General features: G+C 43.5%; 1 protein-coding gene across 1 annotated transcript; it reads right to left on the reverse strand.

Annotated features, from left to right (window-relative positions):
* Positions 1-13,707: 13,707 nt before the first annotated feature.
* Positions 13,708-21,724, reverse strand: LOC112231440 (zinc finger protein 345). Its single transcript, XM_024398191.2, has 2 exons — positions 21,398-21,724; positions 13,708-17,452 (listed from the first exon to the last, which is right to left on the reverse strand). The coding sequence occupies exons 1-2, from the start codon at positions 21,612-21,614 to the stop codon at positions 14,901-14,903; spliced, it is 2,769 nt and encodes a 922-aa protein (XP_024253959.1). The 5' UTR covers positions 21,615-21,724; the 3' UTR covers positions 13,708-14,900.
* Positions 21,725-22,927: the final 1,203 nt, after the last annotated feature.

The raw sequence follows: 22,927 nt of genomic DNA on the forward strand, positions 1-22,927 counted from the left end.
TGTGAGTCTCTCTATAGCTCTCTCTCTCTGTCTGTGAGTCTCTCTATAGCTCTCTCTCTCTCTCTGTCTGTGAGTCTCTCTATAGCTCTCTCTCTCTCTCTCTCTGTATGTGAGTCTCTCTATAGCTCTCTCTCTGTCTGAGTCTCTCTATAGCTCTCTCTCTCTCTCTGTATGTGAGTCTCTCTATAGCTCTCTCTCTCTGTCTGTGAGTCTCTATATAGCTCTCTCTCTCTGTCTGAGTCTCTCTATAGCTCTCTCTCTGTCTGTATGTGAGTCTCTCTATAGCTCTCTCTCTCTCTCTCTGTCTGTCTGTGAGTCTCTCTATAGCTCTCTCTCTCTCTCTCTCTCTCTGTCTGTATGTGAGTCTCTATATAGCTCTCTCTCTCTCTCTCTCTCTGTCTGTATGTGAGTCTCTATAGCTCTCTCTCTCTCTCTCTCTGTCTGTATGTGAGTCTCTCTATAGCTCTCTCTCTCTGTCTGTGAGTCTCTATATAGCTCTCTCTCTCTCTGTCTGTATGTGAGTCTCTATAGCTCTCTCTCTCTCTGTCTGTGAGTCTCTCTATAGCTCTCTCTCTCTCTGTCTGTATGTGAGTCTCTCTATAGCTCTCTCTCTCTCTCTCTGTCTGTGAGTCTCTCTATAGCTCTCTCTCTCTCTCTCTGTCTGTGTCTCTCTCTCACTCACATACACACAAAAAAACAACAGTTTAGTTGGTCAGTTAGTGTCCACAAACCTCCAGGGTCCATAATCACAAACAGGACCATGGGCTGTGTTGGCAAACAGAGAGAGTTGCCCTGGTCTGCCCCTGTCTCTGTGCGCATCCTCAAATGGCATCCCATTCCCAAATAGTTCTGGTCAAAAGTAGTGCACTATATAGGGAATAAGGTGGCATATGTGATGCAACCCCGATCACCTCCAGCATTTCCTGCCCTCCAGCTCTGGGCTTCTCCCTCCCTGAGAAGAGTGTTTATGACGGTTCTCCCTCCTGCTCTGCTCTGCTCTGCTCTGCTCTGCTCTGCTCTGCTCTGCTCTCTCTCTCTCTCTCTCTGCTCTGCTCTCGCTCTGCTCTCGCTCTGCTCTCGCTCTGCTCTCGCTCTGCTCTCGCTCTGCTCTCGCTCTGCTCTCGCTCTGCTCTCGCTCTGCTCTCGCTCTGCTCTCGCTCTGCTCTCTCTCTCTGTGTTTCGTTGCTGTTGCTTCCAAGCACGAATGTAATTACACTAGTTGCCACAGGAGGGTGCTCATTGCTCAAAGCTAAGGCCTATACGAACACATCCTGTCACTGCTGCCATTCAACAGGTTCAAGATGTGGCTGTTTTTCCCCCCCAACTTCAAATCTAAGACTTATAAATTATTCTCTTGTTTTTTCAACCCTGTACCCATTACTTTAGTATGACGATTTCAGAGTTGAGTATGTTATTCTGCTTTGTGCCACATCTCCAATCAAGTAAGAATGTGCTGCAGCATGTGACTCCCAGGAGGTTGGTGGTACCTTAGCTAGGGAGGATGGGCTCGTGGTAAGGGCTGGAGCTGAATCGGTGGAATGTTATCAAACACATGCTTTCTGTGTATTTGATGCCATTCCATTCGCTCCATTCCAACCATTATTAAATCAAATCAAATCAAATCAAATTTTATTTTATTTGTCACATACACATGGTTAGCAGATGTTAATGCGAGTGTAGCGAAATGCTTGTGCTTCTAGTTCCGACAATGCAGTAATAACGAGCAAGTAATCTAACTAACAATTCCAAAAAAAACTACTGTCTTATACACAGTGTAAGGGGGTAAAGAATATGTACATAAGGATATATGAATGAGTGATGGTACAGAGCAGCATAGGCAAGATACAGTAGATGATATCGAGTACAGTATATACATATGAGATGTATGTAAACCAAGTGGCATAGTTAAAGTGGCTGTGATACATGTATTACATAAGGATGCAGTCGATGATATAGAGTACAGTATCAACGTATGCATATGAGATGAACAATGTAGGGAGTAACATTATATAAGGTAGCATTGTTTAAAGTGGCTAGTGATATATTTACATCATTTCCATCAATTCCCATGATTAAAGTGGCTGGAGTAGAGTCAGTGTCATTGACAGTGTGTTGGCAGTAGCCACTCAATGTTAGTGGTGGCTGTTTAACAGTCTGATGGCCTTGAGATAGAAGCTGTTTTTCAGTCTCTCGGTCCCAGCTTTGATGCACCTGTACTGACCTCGCCTTCTGGATGACAGCGGGGTGAACAGGCAGTGGCTCGGTGGTTGATGTCTTGATGATCTTTATGGCCTTCCTGTAGCATCGGGTGTGAGGTGTCCTGGAGGGCAGGTAGTTTGCCCCCGGTGATGCGTTGTAGACCTCACTACTCCTCTGGAGAGCCTTACGGTTGAGGGCGGTGCAGTTGCCATACCAGGCGGTGATACAGCCCGCCAGGATGCTCTCGATTGTGCATCTGTAGCAGTTTGTGAGTGCTTTTGGTGACAAGCCTCTTCAGCCTCCTGAGGTTGAAGAGGCGCTCTGCGCCTTCCTCACGATGCTGTCTGTGTGAGTGGACCAATTCAGTTTGTCTGTGATGTGTATGCCGAGGAACTTAAAACTTGCTACCCTCTCCACTACTGTTCCATCGATGTGGATGGGGGTGTTCCCTCTGCTGTTTCCTGAAGTCCACAATCATCTCCTTAGTTTTGTTGACGTTGATAGGTTATTTTCTGACAACACTCCGAGGCCCTCACCTCCTCCCTGTAGGCCGTCTGTCGTTGTTGATAATCAAGCCTACCACTGTTGTGTCGTCCGCAAACTTGATGATTGAGTTGGAGGCGTGCATGGCCACCAGTCGTGGGTGAACAGGGAGTACAGGAGGGGGCTCAGAACGCACCCTTGTGGGGCCCCAGTGTTGAGGATCAGCGGGGAGGAGATGTTGTTGCCTACCCTCACCACCTGGGGCGGCCCGTCAGGAAGTCCAGTACCCAGTTGCACAGGGCGGGTCGAGACCCAGGGTCTCGAGCTTGATGACGAGCTTGGAGGGTACTATGGTGTTGAATGCCGAGCTGTAGTCGATGAACAGCATTCTCACATAGGTATTCCTCTTGTCCAGATGGGTTAGGGCAGTGTGCAGTGTGGTTGAGATTGCATCGTCTGTGGACCTATTTGGGCGGTAAGCAAATTGGAGTGGGTCAAGGGTGTCAGGTAGGGTGGAGGTGATATGGTCCTGACTAGTCTCTCAAAGCACTTCATGATGACGGATGTGAGTGCTGGTAGTCGTTTAGCTCAGTTACCTTAGCTTTCTTGGGAACAGGAACAATGGTGGCCCTCTTGAAGCATGTGGGAACAGCAGACTGGTATAGGGATTGGTTGAATATGTCCGTAAACACACGGCCAGCTGGTCTGCGCATGCTCTGAGGGGCGCGGCTGGGGATGCCGTCTGGGCCTGCAGCCTTGCGAGGGTTAACACGTTTAAATGTCTTACTCACTTCGGCTGCAGTGAAGGAGAGACCGCATGATTCCGTTGCAGGCCATGTCAGTGGCACTGTATTGTCCTCAAAGCGGGCAAAAAGTTATTTAGTCTGCCTGGGAGCAAGACATCCTGGTCCGTGACTGGGCTGGGTTTCTTCCTGTAGTCCGTGATTGACTGTAGACCCTGCCACATACCTCTTGTGTCTGAGCCGTTGAATTGAGATTCTACTTTGTCTCTGTACTGGCGCTTAGCTTGTTTGATAGCCTTGCGGAGGGAATAGCTGCACTGTTTGTATTCAGTCATGTTACCAGACACCTTGCCCTGATTAAAAGCAGTGGTTCGTGCCTTCAGTTTCACACGAATGCTGCCATCAATCCACGGTTTCTGGTTAGGGAATGTTTTAATCGTTGCTATGGGAACGACATCTTCAACGCACGTTCTAATGAACTCGCACACCGTATCAGCGTATTCGTCAATGTTGTTGTCTGACGCAATACGAAACATCTCCCAGTCCACGTGATGGAAGCAGTCTTGGAGTGTGGAGTCAGCTTGGTCGGACCAGCGTTGGACAGACCTCAGCGTGGGAGCTTCTTGTTTTAGTTTCTGTCTGTAGGCAGGGATCAACAAAATGGAGTCGTGGTCAGCTTTTCCGAAAGGGGGCGGGGCAGGGCCTTATATGCGTCGCGGAAGTTAGAGTAACAATGATCCAGGGTCTTTCCACCCCTGGTTGCGCAATCAATATGCTGATAAAATTTAGGGAGTCTTGTTTTCAGATTAGCCTTGTTAAAATCCCCAGCTACAATGAATGCAGCCTCCGGATAAATCGTTTCCAGTTTGCAGAGAGTTAAATAAAGTTCGTTCAGAGCCATCGATGTGTCTGCTTGGGGGGATATATACGGCTGTGATTATAATCGAAGAGAATTCTCTTGGTAGTAATGCGGTCTACATTTGATTGTGAGGAATTCTAAATCAGGTGAACAGAAGGATTTGAGTTCCTGTATGTTTCCTTCATCACACCATGTCACGTTGGCCATAAGGCATACGCCCCCGCCCGTCTTCTTACCAGAAAGATGTTTGTTTCTGTCGGCGCGATGCGTGGAGAAACCCGCTGGCTGCACCGCTTCGGATTGCGTCTCTCCAGTGAGCCATGTTTCCGTGAAGCAGAGAACGTTACAGTCTCTGATGTCCCTCTGGAATGCTACCCTTGCTCGGATTTCATCAACCTTGTTGTCAAGAGACTGGACATTGGCAAGAAGAATGCTGGGGAGTGGTGCACGATGTGCCCGTCTCCGGAGTCTGACCAGAAGACCGCTTCGTTTCCCTCTTTTTCTGAGTCGTTTTTTTTTTTTGGTCGCTGCATGTGATCCACTCGGTTACACTGGTTGTAAGGCAGAACTCAGGATCCGCATCGTGAAAACATATTCTTGGTCGTACTGATGGTGAGTTGACGCTGATCTTATATTCAGTAGTTCTTCTCGGGTGTATGTAAAGAAACCTAAGATGACCTGGGGTACTAGTGTAAGAAATAACACGTAAAAAACAAAAAACTGCATAGTTTCCTAGGAACGTAAGCGAGGCGGCCATCTCTGTCGGCGCCGGAAGTACAAGAAAAAAAAAAAAAAAAAAAAAATGAGCCGTCCTCCCCTCAGCAGCCTCCTGTGCATTACTGTATCATAGCTTTGTTATCATACTGCACTCTTTAATTGGTTAATGTTGCATAGGAGTTAAAAAATTTGACTCAAAAAGTGATCTTGACTCAGATAACGTTTGTGACCACTGTTCTAGAGTTCTCTGTTAACACTATCAACGTTTACCTTTAATGTGGCAATTGTGATCGAATCAACACAATATTAGCCACTTTCAATGCAACATAACGAAACAAAAACTATGCAAGGGATTTTGTTGTAGGCAGAACGCGTCGAACTAGGATTCTATTGCATTGACACGCATGACTCAGCCAGTACTGTACAGACCTGTGCAGCATAAACAATCAGAGCTGCAGGAGGTCTATATGCAAATACACCATTGCCATATATGGATCTGTGCCATTCACTTTGAACTGGACTGTGTTTACAGCATGTGCGGTTGTGAGTAGATGCACTTGTTTTGAGATCAAAGCGAGACCTGCATGTTTCCACGTGTACATTTTGTTAATATTTTTTACCTTTATTTTACTAGGCAAGTCAGTTAATTCAATGACGGCCTAGGAACAGTGGGTTAACTGCCTTGTTCAGGCAATTATAGTCAATGAACTAATCACTGATCATAATCTTGATGTGATTGGCCTGACTGAAACATGGCCTAAGCCTGATGAATTTACTGTGTTAAATGAGGCCTCACCTCCTGGCTACACTAGTGACCATATCCCCCATGCATCCCCGCAAAAGGCGGAGGTGTTGCTAAAATTTACAAGAGCAAATTTCAATTTACAAAAAAAAAAGACGTTTTCATCTTTTGAGCTTCTAGTCATGAAATCTATGCAGCCTACTCAATCACTTTTATAGCTACTGTTTACAGGCCTCCTGGGCCATATACAGCGTTCCTCATTGAGTTCCCTGAATTCCTATCGGACCTTGTAGTCATAGCTGATAATATTCTAATCTTTGGTGACTTTAATATTCACATGGAAATGTCCACAGACCCACTCCAAAAGGCTTTCGGAGCCATCATCGACTCAGTGGGTTTTGTCCAACATGTCTCTGGACCTACTCACTGTCACAGTCATACTCTGGACCTAGTTTTGTCCCGTGGAATAAATATTGTGGATCTTAATGTTTTTTTATCGAACCACCATTTTATTACGTTTCCAATTACAACAAATAATCTGCTCAGACCCCAACCAAGGAGCATCAAAAGTCGTGCTATAAATTCACAGACAACACAAAGATTCCTAGATGTCCTTCCAGACTCCCTCTGTCTACCCAAGGATGTCAGAGGACAAAAATCAGTTAACCACCAAACTGAGGAACTCAATTTAACCTTGCGCAATACCCTATATGCAGTTGCACCCCTAAAAACATTTCTCATAAGAAACTAGCTCCCTGGTACACAGAAAATACCTGAGCTCTGAAGCAAGCTTCCAGAAAATTGGAACGGAAATGACGCCACACCAAACTGGAAGTCTTCCGACTAGCTTGGAAAGACAGTACCGTGCAGTATCGAAGAGCTCTTACTGCTGCTCGATCATCCTATTTTTCCAACTTAATCGAGGAAAATAAGAACAATCCAAAATTCCTTTTTGATACTGTCGCAAAGCAAACTAAAAAGCAGCATTCCCCAAGAGAGGATGGCTTTCACTTCAGCAGTAATAAATTCATGAACTTCTTTGAGGAAAAGATCATGATTATTAGAAAGCAAATTACGGACTCCTCTTTAAATCTGCGTATTCCATCAAAGCTCAGTTGGCCTGAGTCTGTACAACTCTGCCAGGACCTAGGATCAAGAGAGACGCTCAAGTGTTTTAGTACTATATCTCTTGACACAATGATGAAAATAATCATGGCCTCTAAACCTTCAAGCTGCATACTGGACCCTATTCCAACTAAACTACTGAAAGAGCTGCTTCCTGTGCTTGGCCCTCCTATGTTGAACATAATAAACAGCTCTCTATCCACCAGATGTGTAACAAACTCACTAAAAGTGGCAGTAATAAAGCCTCTCTTGAAAAAGCCAAACCTTGACCCAGAAAATATTTTAAAAAGTAAAAATCGGCCTATATCGAGTCTTCCATTCCTCTCCAAAATTTTAGAAAGGCTGTTGCGCAGCAACTCACTGCCTTCCTGAAGACAAATAATGTATACAAAATGCTTCAGTCTGGTTTTAGACCCCATCATAGCACTGAGACTGCACTTGTGAAGTAATTACATGGGCTTACTCCTACCTATCTCTCTGATTTGGTCCTGCCGTACATACCTACACGTACGCTACGGTCACAAGACGCAGGCCTCCTAATTGTCCCTAGAATTTCTAAGCTAACAGCTGGAGGCAGGGCTTTCTCCTATAGAGCTCCATTTTTATGGAATGGTCTGCCTACCCATGTGAGAAACGCAGACTCGGTCTCAACCTTTTAGTCTTTACTGAAGACTCATCTCTTCAGGGGGTCATATGATTGAGTGTAGTCTGGCCCAGGAGTGTGAAGGTGAACGGAAAGGCTCTGGAGCAACGAACCGCCCTTGCTGTCTCTGCCTGGCCGGTTCCCCTCTTTCCACTGGGATTCTCTGCCTCTAACCCTATTACAGGGGCTGAGTCACTGGCTTACTGGTGCTCTTTCATGCCGTCCCTAGGAGGGGTGTGTCACTGATGTGATCTTCCTGTCTGGGTTGTGCCGTGGCGGAGATCTTTGTGGGCTATACTCGGCCTTGTCTCAGGATGGTAAGTTGGTGGTTGAAGATATCCCTCTAGTGGTGTGGGGGCTGTGCTTTGGCAAAGTGGGTGGGGTTATATCCTTCCTGTTTGGCCCTGTCCGGGGGTATCATCGGATGGTGCCACAGTGTCTCCTCACCCCTCCTGTCTCAGCCTCCAGTATTTATGCTGCAGTAGTTTGTGTCGGGGGGCTAGGGTCAGTTTGTTATATCTGGAGTACTTCTCCTGTCCTATCCGGTGTCCTGTGTGGATTTAAGTATGCTCTCTCTAATTCTCTCTTTCGGAGAACCTGAGCCCTAGGACCATGCCTCAGGACTACCTGGCATGATGACGCCGTGCAGCTGATCCAGTTTCAACTGTTCTGCCTGTGATTATTATTATTTGACTATGCTGGTCATTTATGAATGTGTGATGAATGAATGAATGATGTTCTGTTATAATCTCCACCTGGCACAGCCAGAAGAGGACTGCCACCCCACATAGCCTGGTTTCTTCCTAGGTTTTGGCCTTTCTAGGGAGCTTTTCCTAGCCACCGTGCTTCTACACCTGCATTGCTTGCTGTTTGGGGTTTTAGGCTGGGTTTCTGTACAGCACTTTGAGATATCAGCTGCTGTACGAAGGGCTATATAAATACAGTTGATTTGATTCAGGGGTAGAACGACAGATTTGTACCTTGTAAGCTCAGGGATTTGATCTTACAACCTTTCGGTTACTAGTCCAACGCTCTAACCACTAGGCTACGCTATCCTTTGCTAGTTCGTGAGTTATTAGCTCAGTTATAGATAATTTGTAGTCAACAATAGGTGAGAGATTGCTTCTGACAAGAGTGCACATTTCTAGACATCTTTGAAAAGCAAGTTAGTAGGTAGAGCTTTTTTTGTCCTAAAGGGGCAGTGTTGTATTTTGAGACAGGTTTGAATAAGCTTAGTAGCACAGTAGCCTACTTGGCCTCTTAAAACTGTACCGAAAAGTGGGTACAGCCTCAGTGTTCACAGTAAACGAGAGTTGGAATATGCACAGAATTAACAACATTCAAGTTGTGCTCTGCAGACCTGAAATTTTCTCAGTGCCTAAATTATTTTTAGGGAACATTGGTTGTCTGTCTGTTCTGGAGCATCACCTTTTTAATTTTTTATTTCACCTTTATTTAACCAGGTAGGCTAGTTGAGAACAGGTTCTCATTTACAACTGCAACCTGGCCAAGATAAAGCAAAGCAGTTTGACACATACAACAACAGAGTTACACATGGAGTAAAACAAACATACAGTCAATAATACAGTAGAAAAACAAGTCTATATACAATGTGAGCAAATGAGGTGAGATAAGGGAGGTAAAGGCAAAAAAAAGGCCATGGTGGCAAAGTAAATACAAAATAGCAAATAAACACTGGAATGGTATATGTGCAGTAGATTAATGTGCAAAGTAGAAATACTGGGGTGCAAAGGAGCAAGATAAATAAATAAATACAGTAGGGGATGAGGTAGTTGTTTGGGCTATTTACAGATGGGCTGTGTACAGGTGCAGTGATCTGTGAGCTGCTCTGACAGCTGGTGCTTAAAGCTAGTGAGGAAGATATGAGTCTCCAGTTTCAGTGATGTTCGTTCCAGTCATTGGTAGCAGAGAACTGGAAGGAGAGGCGGCCAAAGGAGGAATTGGCTTTGGGGGTGACCAGTGAGACGAACCTGCTGGAGTGCGTGCTATGGGTAGGTGCTGCTATGGTGACCAGCGAGCTGATATAAGGCAGGGCTTTACCTAGCAGGGTCTTGTAGATGACCTGGAGCAAGTGGGTTTGGCGACAAGTATGAAGCGAGGGCCAGCCAATGAGAGCGTACAGGTCGCAATGGTGGGTAGTATAGGGGCTTTGGCGACAAAACGGATGGCACCGTGATAGACTGCATCCAATTTATTGAGTAGAGTGTTGGAGGCTATTTTGTAAATGACATCGCCGAAGTCAAGGATCGGGAGGATGATCAGTTTTACGATGGTGTGTTTGGCAGCTTGAGTGAAGGATGCTTTGTTGCAAAAGAGGAAGCCAATTCTAGATTTATTTTTGGATTGGAGATGCTTAATGTGAGTCTGGAAGGAGAGTTTAAAGATATACATATTCTAAGTCAAAACCATCCAGAGTAGTGATGCTGGACGGGCGGGCAGGTGCAGGCAGCAATCGGTTGAAGACCATGCATTTAGCTTTACTTGTATTTCATAGCAGTTGGAGGCCACGGAAGGAGAGTTGTATGGCATTGAAGCTCGTGAGGAGGGTAGTTAACACAGTGTCCAAAGAAGGGCCAGAAGTATACCAAATGGTGTCGTCTGCGTAGAGGTGGATCAGAGACTCACCAGCAGCAAGAGCGACGTCATTGATGTATACAGAGAAGAGAGTCGGCCCAAGAATTGAACCCTGTGGCACCCCCATAGACTGCCAGAGGCCCGGACAACAGGCCTTCCGATTTGACACACTGAACTCTATCGGAGAAGTAGTTGGTGAACCAGGCGAAGCATTCATTTGAGAAACCAAGGCTGTTGAGTCTGCCGATAAGGATGCGGTGATTGACAGAGTCGAATACGGCATTGAGAAAGGCCTGCTCGCTGAAGTGTTTCAGGGAGCATTTGACAGTGATGAGGGGAGGTCGTTTGACCGCAGACCCATTACGGATGCAGGCAATGAGGCAGTGATCGCTGAGATCTTGGTTGAAAACAGCAGAGATGTATTTAGAGGGCAAGTTGATTAAGATGATATATACACGTTAAAGCAGTGAATAAAACAAACTTCGGGAGGAGGCTTCTAATGTTAACATGCATGAAACCAAGGCTTTTACAGTTACAGAAGTCATCAAAAGAGAGCGCCTGGAGAATAGGAGTGGAGCTAGGCACTGCAGGGCCTGGATTAACCTCTACATTGCCACCTACTGGAAGGAACAGCTTGATGATAAGGCCTAGGGCGAGGGACAGCTTGATGATAAGGCCTAGGGCGAGGGACAGCTTGATGATAAGGCCTAGGGCGAGGGACAGCTTGATGATAAGGCCTAGGGCGAGGGACAGCTTGATGATAAGGCATAGGCCTGTGGGGGGACAGCTTGATGCTAAGGCATAGGCCTAGGGGGGGACAGCTTGATGCTAAGGCATAGGCCTAGGGGGACAGCTTGATGATAAGGCCTAGGGGGGACGGCAGCATGATGATAAGGCCTAGGGGGGACGGCAGCATGATGATAAGGCCTAGGGGGGGGGACAACATTTTATTTTTTAAAGCATGTTACTGGAACCTGAACGCAATCCACAGCTTTTTGTCACCTGAGGACAGGGAACATGGTTCTGAATCGGTAGAGTGATATCAATAACACTGCAAACAATCATAGAAACACCGCTATAAATGTTCTTTCAGAGATGTTTATATTAGGTGTGTAGGTACAGTGGCAAGTACATGAACCCGTTGGAATTATCTGGATTTATGTATAATATTGGTCATAAAATTTGATCCGGTCTTCATCTGAGTCAGATCAAACAAAACACAGTCTGCTTAAACTAATAAACACACAAATTATTGTATTTTTGTTTTAATTGAATACATCATTTAAACATTCACAGTGAAGGTTGGAAAAAGTATGTCAACATCTAGGCTAATGACTTCTCCAAAAGCTAATTGGAATCAGGAGTCAGCTAACCTGGAGTACAATCATTGAGACGAGATTGGAGATGTTGGTTAGAGCTGCCTTGCCCTATAAAAAAATACTCACCAAATTTGAGTTCGCTATTCACAAGAAGCATTGTCTGATGTGAACCATGGCTTGGACAAAATAGATTTCAGAAGACCTAAGATTAAGAATTGTTGACTTGCATAAAGCAGGAAAGGGTTACAAAAGTATCTCAAAGCCTTGACGTTTGTCAGTCCACGGTAAGAGAAATTGAGAAAGTTCATCACTGTTGCTACTCTCCTTAGGAGTAACCGTCCTGCAAAGATGACTACAAGAGCACAGCGCAGAATGCTCAATTAGGAATCCTAGAAGAATCCTAGAGTGTCAGCTAAAGACTTACAGAAATCTCTGGAACATGCTAACATCTCAGTTGACGAGTCTATGATACAGAAAACACTAAACAAGAATGGTGTTCATGGGAGGACACCAGGGAAGAAGCCACTGCTGTCTGAATTTTGCAAAAGAGCATCTGGATGTTCCACAGCGCTACTGGCAAAATATTCTGTGTACAGATGAAACTACAGTTGAGTTGTTTGGAAGGAACACACAACACTATGTGTGGAGAAAAAAGGCACAGCACACCAACATCAAAACCTCATCCCAACTGTAAAGTATGGTGGAGGGAGCATCATGGTTTGGGGCTGTTTTGCTGCCTAAGGGCCTGGACAGCTTACTATCGTCGACGGAAAAATGAATTCCTAAGTTTATCAAGACATTTCGCAGGAGAATGTTAGGCTCTGTCCGACAATTGAAGCTCAACAGAAGTTGGGTGATGCAACAGGACAACGACCCAAAACACAGAAGTAAATCAACAACAGAATGGCTTCAACAGAAGAAAATATGCCTTCTGGAGTGGCTCAGTCAGAGTCCTGAACTCAACCCGATTGAGATGCTGTGGCATGACCGAGTGGTTCACACCAGACAACCCAAGAATATTGCTGAACTGAAACAGTTTTGTTAAGAGGAATGGTCAAAAATTCCTCCTGACCATTGTGCAGGTCTGATCCACAACTACAGAAAACATTTGGTTGTTATTGCTGCCAAAGTAGGGTCAACCAGTTATTAAAACGAAGGGTTCACATACTTGTCCCACCCTGCACTGTGAATGTTTACACCGTGTGTTCAATAAAGACATGAAAACATATAATTGTGTGTTATTAGTTTAAGCAGACTGTGTTTGTCCATTGTTGAGACTTAAATGAAGATCACATTTTATGACCAATTTATGTAGAAGTCCAGGTAATTCCAAAAAGATTCACCTACTTTTTCTTTCCACTGTATACTGATATCTTGTAGCTGTGTTCGTGCAGTTTGTGGAATTTAACTTTTTATTAAATTTCTCACAGAACTCTTTGTATTTGTCATTAATAAGAAATACAAGACAGTACATTCCCCAGACAGATAGAACCTTGTCCTAGAGTAGGACGATCAAGAGAGATTATCCTAGTCCAAGACTTAATCTGTGTTCAGGAAACTGTCCCAGAGTTCAGCAGACAGGGAGTGGACCAGAGAGTCATTTCCTGGCATATTTGAACAAAGTGGAAATCAACTGGGAAACGAAAAAACATCAGGGGTCAAAATGGGTTAAGTTAAGTTTAAGTTTAGGGACAAGGGTTAGGTTAAGGTTTGGGATAGCTTTAGTGAGATTAGTGTAAGAACTAGGGAAAGGCTTAAAGATTAGCACTGGGTAAGTGTACAGTGGTCGGCCACCATTCATTTTCTGCCTGTTGAAACTACCTCCTTTTAATAAAGACGATCCAACAGTCACGGTTTGACTCTGGGGTTTGTTTTTAATTGTTGTTGTTTTTTACTCTGGGGTTTGAGTATGAATGAACGCGTTTGTAAACCGAAACGCAGTTAATTCTACATGACAGGAGCCTACATACAGATACTTCACACAACACAGACACATTGTGAAATCCAGTTCATAAGACAAACATGTTGGTGATTTATAACATGAGTCCTGAGCTGCAGTGAAGATGGGATGGTTACATTCCATCATGTGAAGCTGGACTCACAGGTAGAACACTGACATGGTGTCACACTGTGACATGGCGTACGAGCAACGTGTCACATCTTACCTGTACATGTACTCTTCATAATATAACCCATCCCGAAGCATGTTAGTGCTGGAGTAGATAAAAACCCTGCAACTCCAAAAGAAAGTTACCATCTTAAACAGAAATATATAAACAAAATAGCTAAAAAAACATTTATTGAAGGTTTCAAAGTAACAACCATTACATAATACAGGTTTGCTACGACGTTGGACTGCAGTGAAATAATACTGATCATATAGATATAGATATAAATCTCACATGTGATAATTCATTAAGATATCAATTGTGAAGTCTTATCTGATTCCATAGAGAATATACTTAGATTGTTTTTTACAGTAATAGGCTAATCAAGAAATGTCAGAATTAAAATTGTAAAGGAAAACAGATTAAACTACATTGTAAAAACTTTAACGATTCACAGGCATGAAGCTTAAGTTATAAAGCATTTACAAGTGTGACAAGGCATATGACAGGGGCGGCAAGGTAGCCTAGTGATTAGAGCGTTGGGCCAGTAACCGAAAGGTCGTTGTTTTGAATACCATGTGAAAAATCTGTCTTTGCTCATGAGCAAGGCACTTAACCCTAATTTGCTCCAGGGGTGCTGTACTACTATTGCTGACCCTGTAAAACAACACATTTCACTGCACCTATCCGGTGTGTGTGAGAGAGAAAAAAAATTGGAGGGGCTGGGATCTTACAGTTAAAAGGCAAAGCATGACCAAAAACAAACCTACTCAGGCCGAGCAGCCTACAAGAAAAACATGTTCATATAGCTTTTCTGTAGAGCATAGGACATGAGGAACAGACAGAAAAAAGGCATTCCCTTTCTAACATTTCAAGGTGACTTAATCAAACCATCCAACCATAACAAGTTACAGTAACCTGATCACCCAGGCCCAAAATCCACAGGGTGTCAGAGTCTAACGGCTTGTGTGGGGGATGAAACCAAATAAGGCAGAATTCCTAAGGTCAATAAAATCACTTAACATACAGTAGCTTAAAGTTCACCCTGTCCAGATACAAGTTACCACAGATCATACATCCATATAGATGACATTAACGTTCTCTTCAGAAGTTTATGAGATAGCAAACATGGAGGCAACAGCATCACTAACACACATTTCAATAGTCAGGAAGGGCTGAATGGCCCTTGAGTGTTTTCCTGGGCAATTTGCCATGCAGACCCAGAGGTGACAAAGCACATAAGTGAGGGCCTACAGTACAGTATAATTCAGTTATTATCAAACCTGAGGGTATGTTCACTTACAGGTGTCAGTTTGAATAAGCCTTTTATCTTCAAAACGGACATTTTACACAATGGACACCGTTGTTTAGTGAATATTCTTCATGTGTGATTTAAGGGAACTTATCTGACTAAAGCATTTGTTGCAATCGTTGCAGCGATACGGTTTCTCTCCAGTGTGAATTCGCTTGTGGCGTGTCAGATCACCCGATGATGTAAAACCTTTCCCACATACAGAACACTTAAATGGCTTCTCCCCTGTGTGAGTCATCATGTGAAGTGACAGTTTTCTGCTATAAATGAACCTTTTGCTGCAGACATGGCACTGATGTGATTTCTCCCCTGTGTGAGTCTTCATGTGTTCTCTAAGGACTCCCTTCCAAGTGAAGCTTTTGCCGCAAACAGTGCACAGATACGGTTTCTCTCCGGTGTGAATTCCCTGGTGGTCTTTGAGATAACTCAGTGACGTACAGCCTTTTCCACAAACAGGACACTTATGCAGCTCTCGCTCGGCTTTATTTCCCGAATCTCTCTCTGTGTGAATTCTCATATGCTTTCTCAGATAACGTTTCTCCCGGAAGCACTTGCCACAATCACTGCAAAGATACAACTGTTTCTCTGATTGACTTTCTCTCCTTTTCTCCCCTGTGTGTGTCCTCATATGTCTCGTCAGATCACATTTCTGAATGAATCTTTTGTTGCAAACATGACATTGATGTGGTTTCTCCCCAGTGTGAATTCGCTGGTGGATTTTTAGAACATTTGGATATGCAAAGCCTTTCCCACATACAGGACACATATGCAGTCTTCTCTTTTTGTGGCTCCCCGGTTCGCTCTCTGTCCGGCTCCCCGGTTCGCTCTCTGTCCGGCTCCCCGGTTCGCTCTCTGTCCGGCTCCCCGGTTCGCTCTCTGTCCGGCTCCCTGATTCTGTCTCTGTGTGAGTCTTCATATGAACCCTCAGGTAACTCATTGTTCGGAAGCTTTTACCACAATCGCTGCATAGATATGATGGTTTCTCTCCAGAGTGATTCAGCTCGTGTTGTTTCAGACCACCCAATGATTTAAAGCATTTTTCACAAAGAGGGCACTTGTATGATTTCTCCCCTGTGTGAATTCTCATATGCTTTCTCAGTTCATGTTTTTGACTGAAAGATTTGTCACATTCTTTACACTGATATGGTTTCTCCCCTGTGTGAATCTTCATATGCACGTTTAATGTTGCCCTTTGAGTGAAGCGTTTCTCACATTCAGTGCAACAAAACGGTTTCTCCCCTGTGTGAATCCTCATATGGTCTTTTAATGATGACCTTTGAGTGAAGCATTTCTCACATTCACGGCAACCATACGGTTTCTCCCCTGTGTGAGTCCTCATATGCTTGACCAGATGTCCCTTGCGGTAGAAGCATTTGTCACATTCTTTGCACTTATGTGGTTTCTCACCTGTATGAATTACCTGATGTATTTTTAACAGACCTGAGCTAGTAAAGCTTTTAATACACACAGGACACTTGAAGGGTTTCTCCCCTGTGTGATTTCTCTGATGTACTTTATAATGGCTTACATTATAAAAGGTTTTACTGCACACCGCACACGTGTATGGTTTCTCACTACCATGAAACTTCTGTTGGTGTTCCTTTAGGTAGCGTGGCCTCTTAAAGCATTTATTACACACAGGACAGATGCATGGATTCGCTCCATGAGTTTTCCCATGTATTTTCAGAGAGCCTGGTGTGTTGAAACATTGCTTGCACACTGGACAATTGTACGGTTTTGCATCTGGGTGAGTAGTGCTCATATGCTTGTTGAGGTCGGTCTTGACACTGAAGGATTTGCCACATTCTTTGCACAGATGTGTTTTTTCACCTGTGTGAATTCGCTGATGATCTTTTAAAGAAGCTGTGCAAAGAAAGGATTCACTGCACAAAGAACACCGCTGTGGATCTTTCTCCCCTGTGTGAACTTTTTTGTGTCGTTGTAGACCATTTAGTGATTTAAAGCCTTTTCCACAGAAAGGACATGTGTGTCGTTTCTCTGCTTTGTGAATTCTCTGATGTACTTTTAAACTGACTGGTGCCTTAAACAGTTTACTGCACACAGGACACTTGTATCGCCTCTTGCTTGTGTGACACTTCAATGGTGCTTTCTGCTCGTTGGTTGTCTTGGCCTCAGTGCAGACTTGAGAGCTTTGTCCTTTCTTGTCCCGGGTTCTCTTTGACCCTGACGGTAGTTCTTCACTCTCCTCCTCATCAATACTTACAATGATTTCACTTGGAGCTGCAGAACAGTCTGGATGTAGTACAGAGAGCGTCTGAGAGTCACTGGTTGGTTCTGATACTCTGATACTGTAGTGCTCTTCATCTGATTGGGTCTGTTCAGTTGTATTGGTGGGTAGAGAGTCCCTTTTGCTGTCCTGATCACAGTCACTTTCCACACAGGGAGGAATAAATATCAACTGTATGACCTCTGTGGTAGCAGACCTAAGTCTTTGAAGCTGCTCTTCCTCCCGACTGGTCCTGAGTTCCTCTGTAATCTGGCTGGGCTCTGGGTCCTCCTGCCTCAGACTGGGGCTCCACTCCTGCTCACAGTGCGGCTGCTGGTTAGGGGGAACCTCCTCTTCAGGGAGAGTTACCTGCTTGGGGTCTGTAGAGAAGGAAAGGAGTAAAAATACTGAATAACAACTCAAAATACTTCACATTCTGAATTCTCTATGCCGTGCTTAGGGCTGTGGAGGTCATGAAATTGTCAGCCAGTGATTGTGAAGCAAATAACTGCCGGTCTCACGGTAATTGAGAAGATGTCTGGAATGACACATCGATCTCTGGAATGACACATCGTCCCGTCCGAACATTGTATGGTCTATTAATTTTTACCCGGGGCAGGGGGTCTTTGCGTTGCCTAGCAATTCCGCCTGGGTCCTCTACAAACCACTGATTAAAGTCAAATCATTAGACTACAATGTGAAAATCTTACCAATATTTTATTTCCCTGTGTGTAAATAAGTACATCAATATGAACCAATCGTATGGTTACATGTGGTACCGATAACTTTGATTGGTGATTTGGAACCAAATGTTGTAGGCCTACAGAGTGATAGGAGACCCTTTCAATGGTGATTACCGACAATTTCACCTGAGATCGTGGGCGCATGTTCACCATAGAAGACATCACTGGGCAGTCCTCTTGGGAGAGTGAAGCAAACAGTCATTCTCAGTGTTCAACAGCGGGCCAGCGCAGAACTCACATCCTCCCTACTGATGTCTTCAGAGGAGATGACCACTCATTGGCTTGGTGGAGAGGGAATGAGGGTCATTTCGCTTTTTGTTTGAATGAGACTTTTTAGTCTAAACAAATCTTTCATGATTAACTTTCAAATGAATCCAGAACGCCAGTAATATAGGGTTCTATTGCAGAAAGTTGTGTTTGTGAACAGACAAAAAACAACAACATGACATGGTAATAATGAGAGAGAATTCTAAAATGGTAGAAACGTCAGCACAAGAACTGTTTCTCGGGAGCTTCATGAAATGAGTTTCATTATTCTATTCACCGCAATCTGAACTAACGCAATGGCAAAGTGAATCATTTTTTGTGTCAAAAATAATCATGAATCGTTCAAAGAAAAATCCATCAATAAGGCCGGCCTTATTCGCAAGTGTCGGTGGAAAGTTTTTTGAGAAATGACAAATGAAATATGAGCATGTGTTCTTAATGTTTTGTGTACTCAGTATATGTTAATATGACCAACTTTAAATGAATGGGCCTAACATCCCGGATTTTTTTTCAATTCCGTATGTACTAATTAGCATATTAAGTTCCTATAAAAGTTGCATGTTAATTTCTTAAAATTGTTTTAACATGTAACAAACTTGAAGTTTTACATAAAGCATAAAGATACATTACTGTAATGATGTATTTTCCCCTGCTTCCTTCACTTGTTATTTTCCTGATTTCCTGATTGGATGACATCTAGACTCAACAACGTGTGTTGTGGTGTCCTGTTCTTGTTAACTTTTGTCACCTGTCTTAATGCGGTCCTTCTCCTGCTGTTTATTCTGGGGTTCAGACTAAATGCAGTGGTAAATGTGCTGCTCACAGTAGACAGCAGCAACATGGACCTGTTAAATTGACTAGAAGGGTGTTGATATAGCTGTGTTTAGGCATGGTTTCCTTGTTTTCAGTCTGTTATGCGTGTTTCTCATTCTGCTGGAGTTGACCTAGTATTTTATTAACCCCTACCTCACACATCCGGTTGTTTCATTTGTAACTCACCCAACAAAATCTCAATATGCTGTTTTACATTGTGTTATTTGTGCTGGTCTAATTCCTATAATGGACAAGCAGAAGAACCCGTGGGCTCTCAGAACAGTTCATATAATGCTCTTCGATATCCCAAGTTTGTGGCATTGATAAATAAATCATTGAATGTCTACTTAAATTCAGATGTTATGTATAAAAGGCATGTGTATGCATTGTTTACCATTTTGATTTCTTTAAAACCATGTAATTGTTGGAGTTCAGGTGTTTGACGGGTGACTAGGTACATTCTTGTCATATAAATATGCTTATTATTGAATGATTATGGATACATTCTGCAATGAGTTCATCTGGGTTTGAATCTGCAACACAACATGTCAAGTTAGTTCTGAATTGCTTTACTACAGCAGTGCATTCTGACACAATGCATTTAAAGAGGGTAAGCCTACACAAAACACAGCCTTTATTTGAAGGGTTTCTAAAATACACGTTGGATTAAAGGAATTGTGGGAAAACGACTGGAACCATTTCTGTGTTTTACAACACGTCCACTGTGGGGCTCAATGGTAAATCCTAACCTCGTGAAAGTGTGTTGCGTGTTCCTGAGAAGCTTCTCTATAACATGAAATACAAAGTATAACACCAGAACCACAGTTTCAATGTTGACCCCTAACACTAATATTATAGTTAGCTTATGTGACCAAAAGTATGTGGACAGCTGCTCGTCGAACGTCTCTTTCCAAAATTATGGGCATTAATATGGAGTTGGTCCCCCCCTTTTGCTGCTTTAACAGCCTCTACTCTTCTGGGAAGGCTTTCCACTAGATGTTGGAACATTGCTGCGGGGACTTGCTTCCATTCAGCCACAAGAGGATTAGTGAGGTCAGGGACTGATGTTGGGCGATTAAGCCTGCCTCAAGGTTGGCGTTCCAATTCATCCCAAAGGTGTTAGATGGGGTTGAGGCCAGGGCCCTGTGCAGACCAATCCGGTTCTTCCACACCGATAGACATACCATTTCTATAAGGACCTCGCTCTGTGCACAGGGGCATTGTCATGCTGAAACAGGAAAAGGCCTTCCCCAAAATGTTGCCACAAAGTTGGAAGCACAGAATCGTCTAGAATGTCATTGTGTGCTGCAGCATTAAAATTTCCCTTCACTGGAACTAGGGGCTTAGACCAAACCATGAAGAACAGCCCCAGACCTTCACTCTGCCTCCGCCGAAATGTACTATGCATTGGGGCTGGTAACAATCTTCTGGGACGTTTCCACTTCACAATAACATCATTTACAATTGACTGGGGCAGCTCTAGCAGGGCAGAAATGTATCTAACTGACTTGTTGGAAAGGTGGCATCCTATGACGATGCCACATTTAAAGTCACTGTGCTCTTCGGGTGGGTATAATTTGTGTAACGTTCCAACAGGAATCTGTTCCAAAAACGTTGTAAATAACAAGGTTGCCAACAAACAACGCGGCAGAATAAGATACTGGGTAGGGTTTGATGGCAACCTTGTACTTTACGAAGTGTTTGAAACAGATTCCTGTTGGAACGTTCCACAAATTATACCCACCCTGCTCTTCAGAACGGGCCATTCTACTACCAATGTTTGTCTACGGAGATTGCATGGCCGTGTGCTCGACGTTATAACGTTACACCTGTCAGCAACGGGTGTAGTTGAAATAGGGGTGTCAACATACTTTTGTATATATATTGTATAATGCATTATGTTAACTGTTTAAAAAAAATGGAAATAACATATTTATTTGATTGTATATACGTTATATACCTAGCCTTAGCAAGCTCTGTGCCAGCAAGCTAAGCTTATTTTAGCTATAATATTTAGCTAACGTTAGTTTTGCAAACGTTAGCTACTTAGCATCAAGTGTAGACGATAGAAGACGAAAAAAGGTCGTTAAAACATTAGTATATTCGTTTAGAAGACTTCAGTAAAACATTTTACCGGAGAATGACCTTCGATACACACTTTTATCACTAGCCAAGTCCTTGTTCTATCTGTGCCCGTAGTGTACAGGAGCTGCGTTAACGCAGCAGAGAAAGGCCTATAGGATCTCAGCGTGAGTCGCGTCAACCAGGCTAGATAATTAACGTTAGCTACTAAACTTTAAGTCAAAACAGCGTATTAAGTTACCTGACCTTAGTAGTGAATAAGATACGTCCACGGCTAGTGATTCAGCAAACACAATATGTTGTTATTCGATAACTTGGTGTAAGTAGTGGCACAAGCATTTCGCTACACTCGCATTAACATCTGCTAACCATGTGTATGTGACAAATAAAATTTGATTTGATTTTGATTTGGCTACAAACCTGCTCCGAAATGATCCAGAAGAAGCCCCCGTAGACGGTCGTTCTCTCCCTGAACCTCTGCTACCGTCTTTTCTACCACAACACATATCTCCACCGCCGCTGTTGTCAGCCGCTCCCGGTACTCTGCTAACGTCTTCTCCGCCGAACCAAATATATCCACAGCCGCTGCTGTTAGCCGCTCGTTAATGAACACACTCAACACCTGTAGTTTAGACATATTACGTACAAATCAAAATTTCAGACGCTCAAACTACATATTCCTATTAGACCCACACTTTCTGCTGAAAACATGCGACCGAGCGCCATTACCGCTATGAAATACGCAATAATAACTAAGTACTTCCGGGTCATGGATTTTTTGCAATCCTTCAGAATAAGAGTCTTGTCCTGTATACTTTGTCAATTAATAATGATGGGGAAAATGGTGGATAATGTGCACAATTATCGAAATGTTATACTACTTATCATACAAATAATAATTTTAAGTATTTCTATAAAATAGTCTATATTGTGGTCAACAATGTTTTTTGTGTGGGTACTTCTATTATTCATTGCAGCATACATAATTGCCTGAACATTGTGTCAAAGTAAAAGAGAGTTCCATTCTAGTCAGGAGCACTTCTACTTTCCAAATCCACAAAGTGTAAACCCTGAGGAGCATCACTGCTCATTTTGCAGCCCTTAAAGAGGGGCCCATCAGCTTAAATCCAACGGGTTTTTCCCCCTTCATATTGGTCATACATATTGCACCTTACATAATTGTATGCTGTGTCGCAGTAAAAAAAAAAAAGGGGGGGGGTCCATTCTATTCAGGAGCACTTCTAATTTCCAAATTAACCGAGTTTCCACCCCCCAGCGTCATCATTGCTACTAATTTGGCCCTTTAAGAGTGGAAAATCCGCTTAAATCCAAATATGTGCATATTAGATAGGTTTTATTTACACAAATACATGTGCATAGGTAATCCCTGTCACATGCGGTGTCTACACTTGACACCATACATGCGACTTCTGCTATCAAAATACGAAGATTGCACTGAAAGACGGGTTTAGACGCACAAAAGTCGCTTTGTGGTCTGACTGTGTTCAGATCTGTAGGCCATCATTGAAAATAAGATTTTGTTCTTAACTGACTTGCCTAGTTAAATAAAGGTAGTCAGGGCAACCAGAAAGAGGTATCCAGCACGTTTTCAAGTTAAAAGTCTCCATTCTCTATTACTCCTCGGTTGAGTTTATCTCACATTTAGGTTGCTAATGTAATGGATTTGTTTGCCACTGCAAGTCTAGATAGCACTAGCTGTATTATGCCAACAACAGTGACGTTTCTGTCCGCTGGGTGGATCTCTACAGCATGGGCATATCTCTGGGTGACGTGGACATCTCCATGCATGCACCTTATCAAAATATGACAAATTCAATATTGCACCATCCCATTCTCTAGGCTCTGTCTGCAATCATAACCAGTAGTATCTACCAGAATAATGAATCATAACCAGTAGTATCTACCAGGAATAATCAATCATAACCAGTA

Source organism: Oncorhynchus tshawytscha, linkage group LG33 (assembly GCF_018296145.1).
Source record: "Oncorhynchus tshawytscha isolate Ot180627B linkage group LG33, Otsh_v2.0, whole genome shotgun sequence".
Classification (NCBI taxonomy): Eukaryota; Metazoa; Chordata; class Actinopteri; order Salmoniformes; family Salmonidae; genus Oncorhynchus; species Oncorhynchus tshawytscha.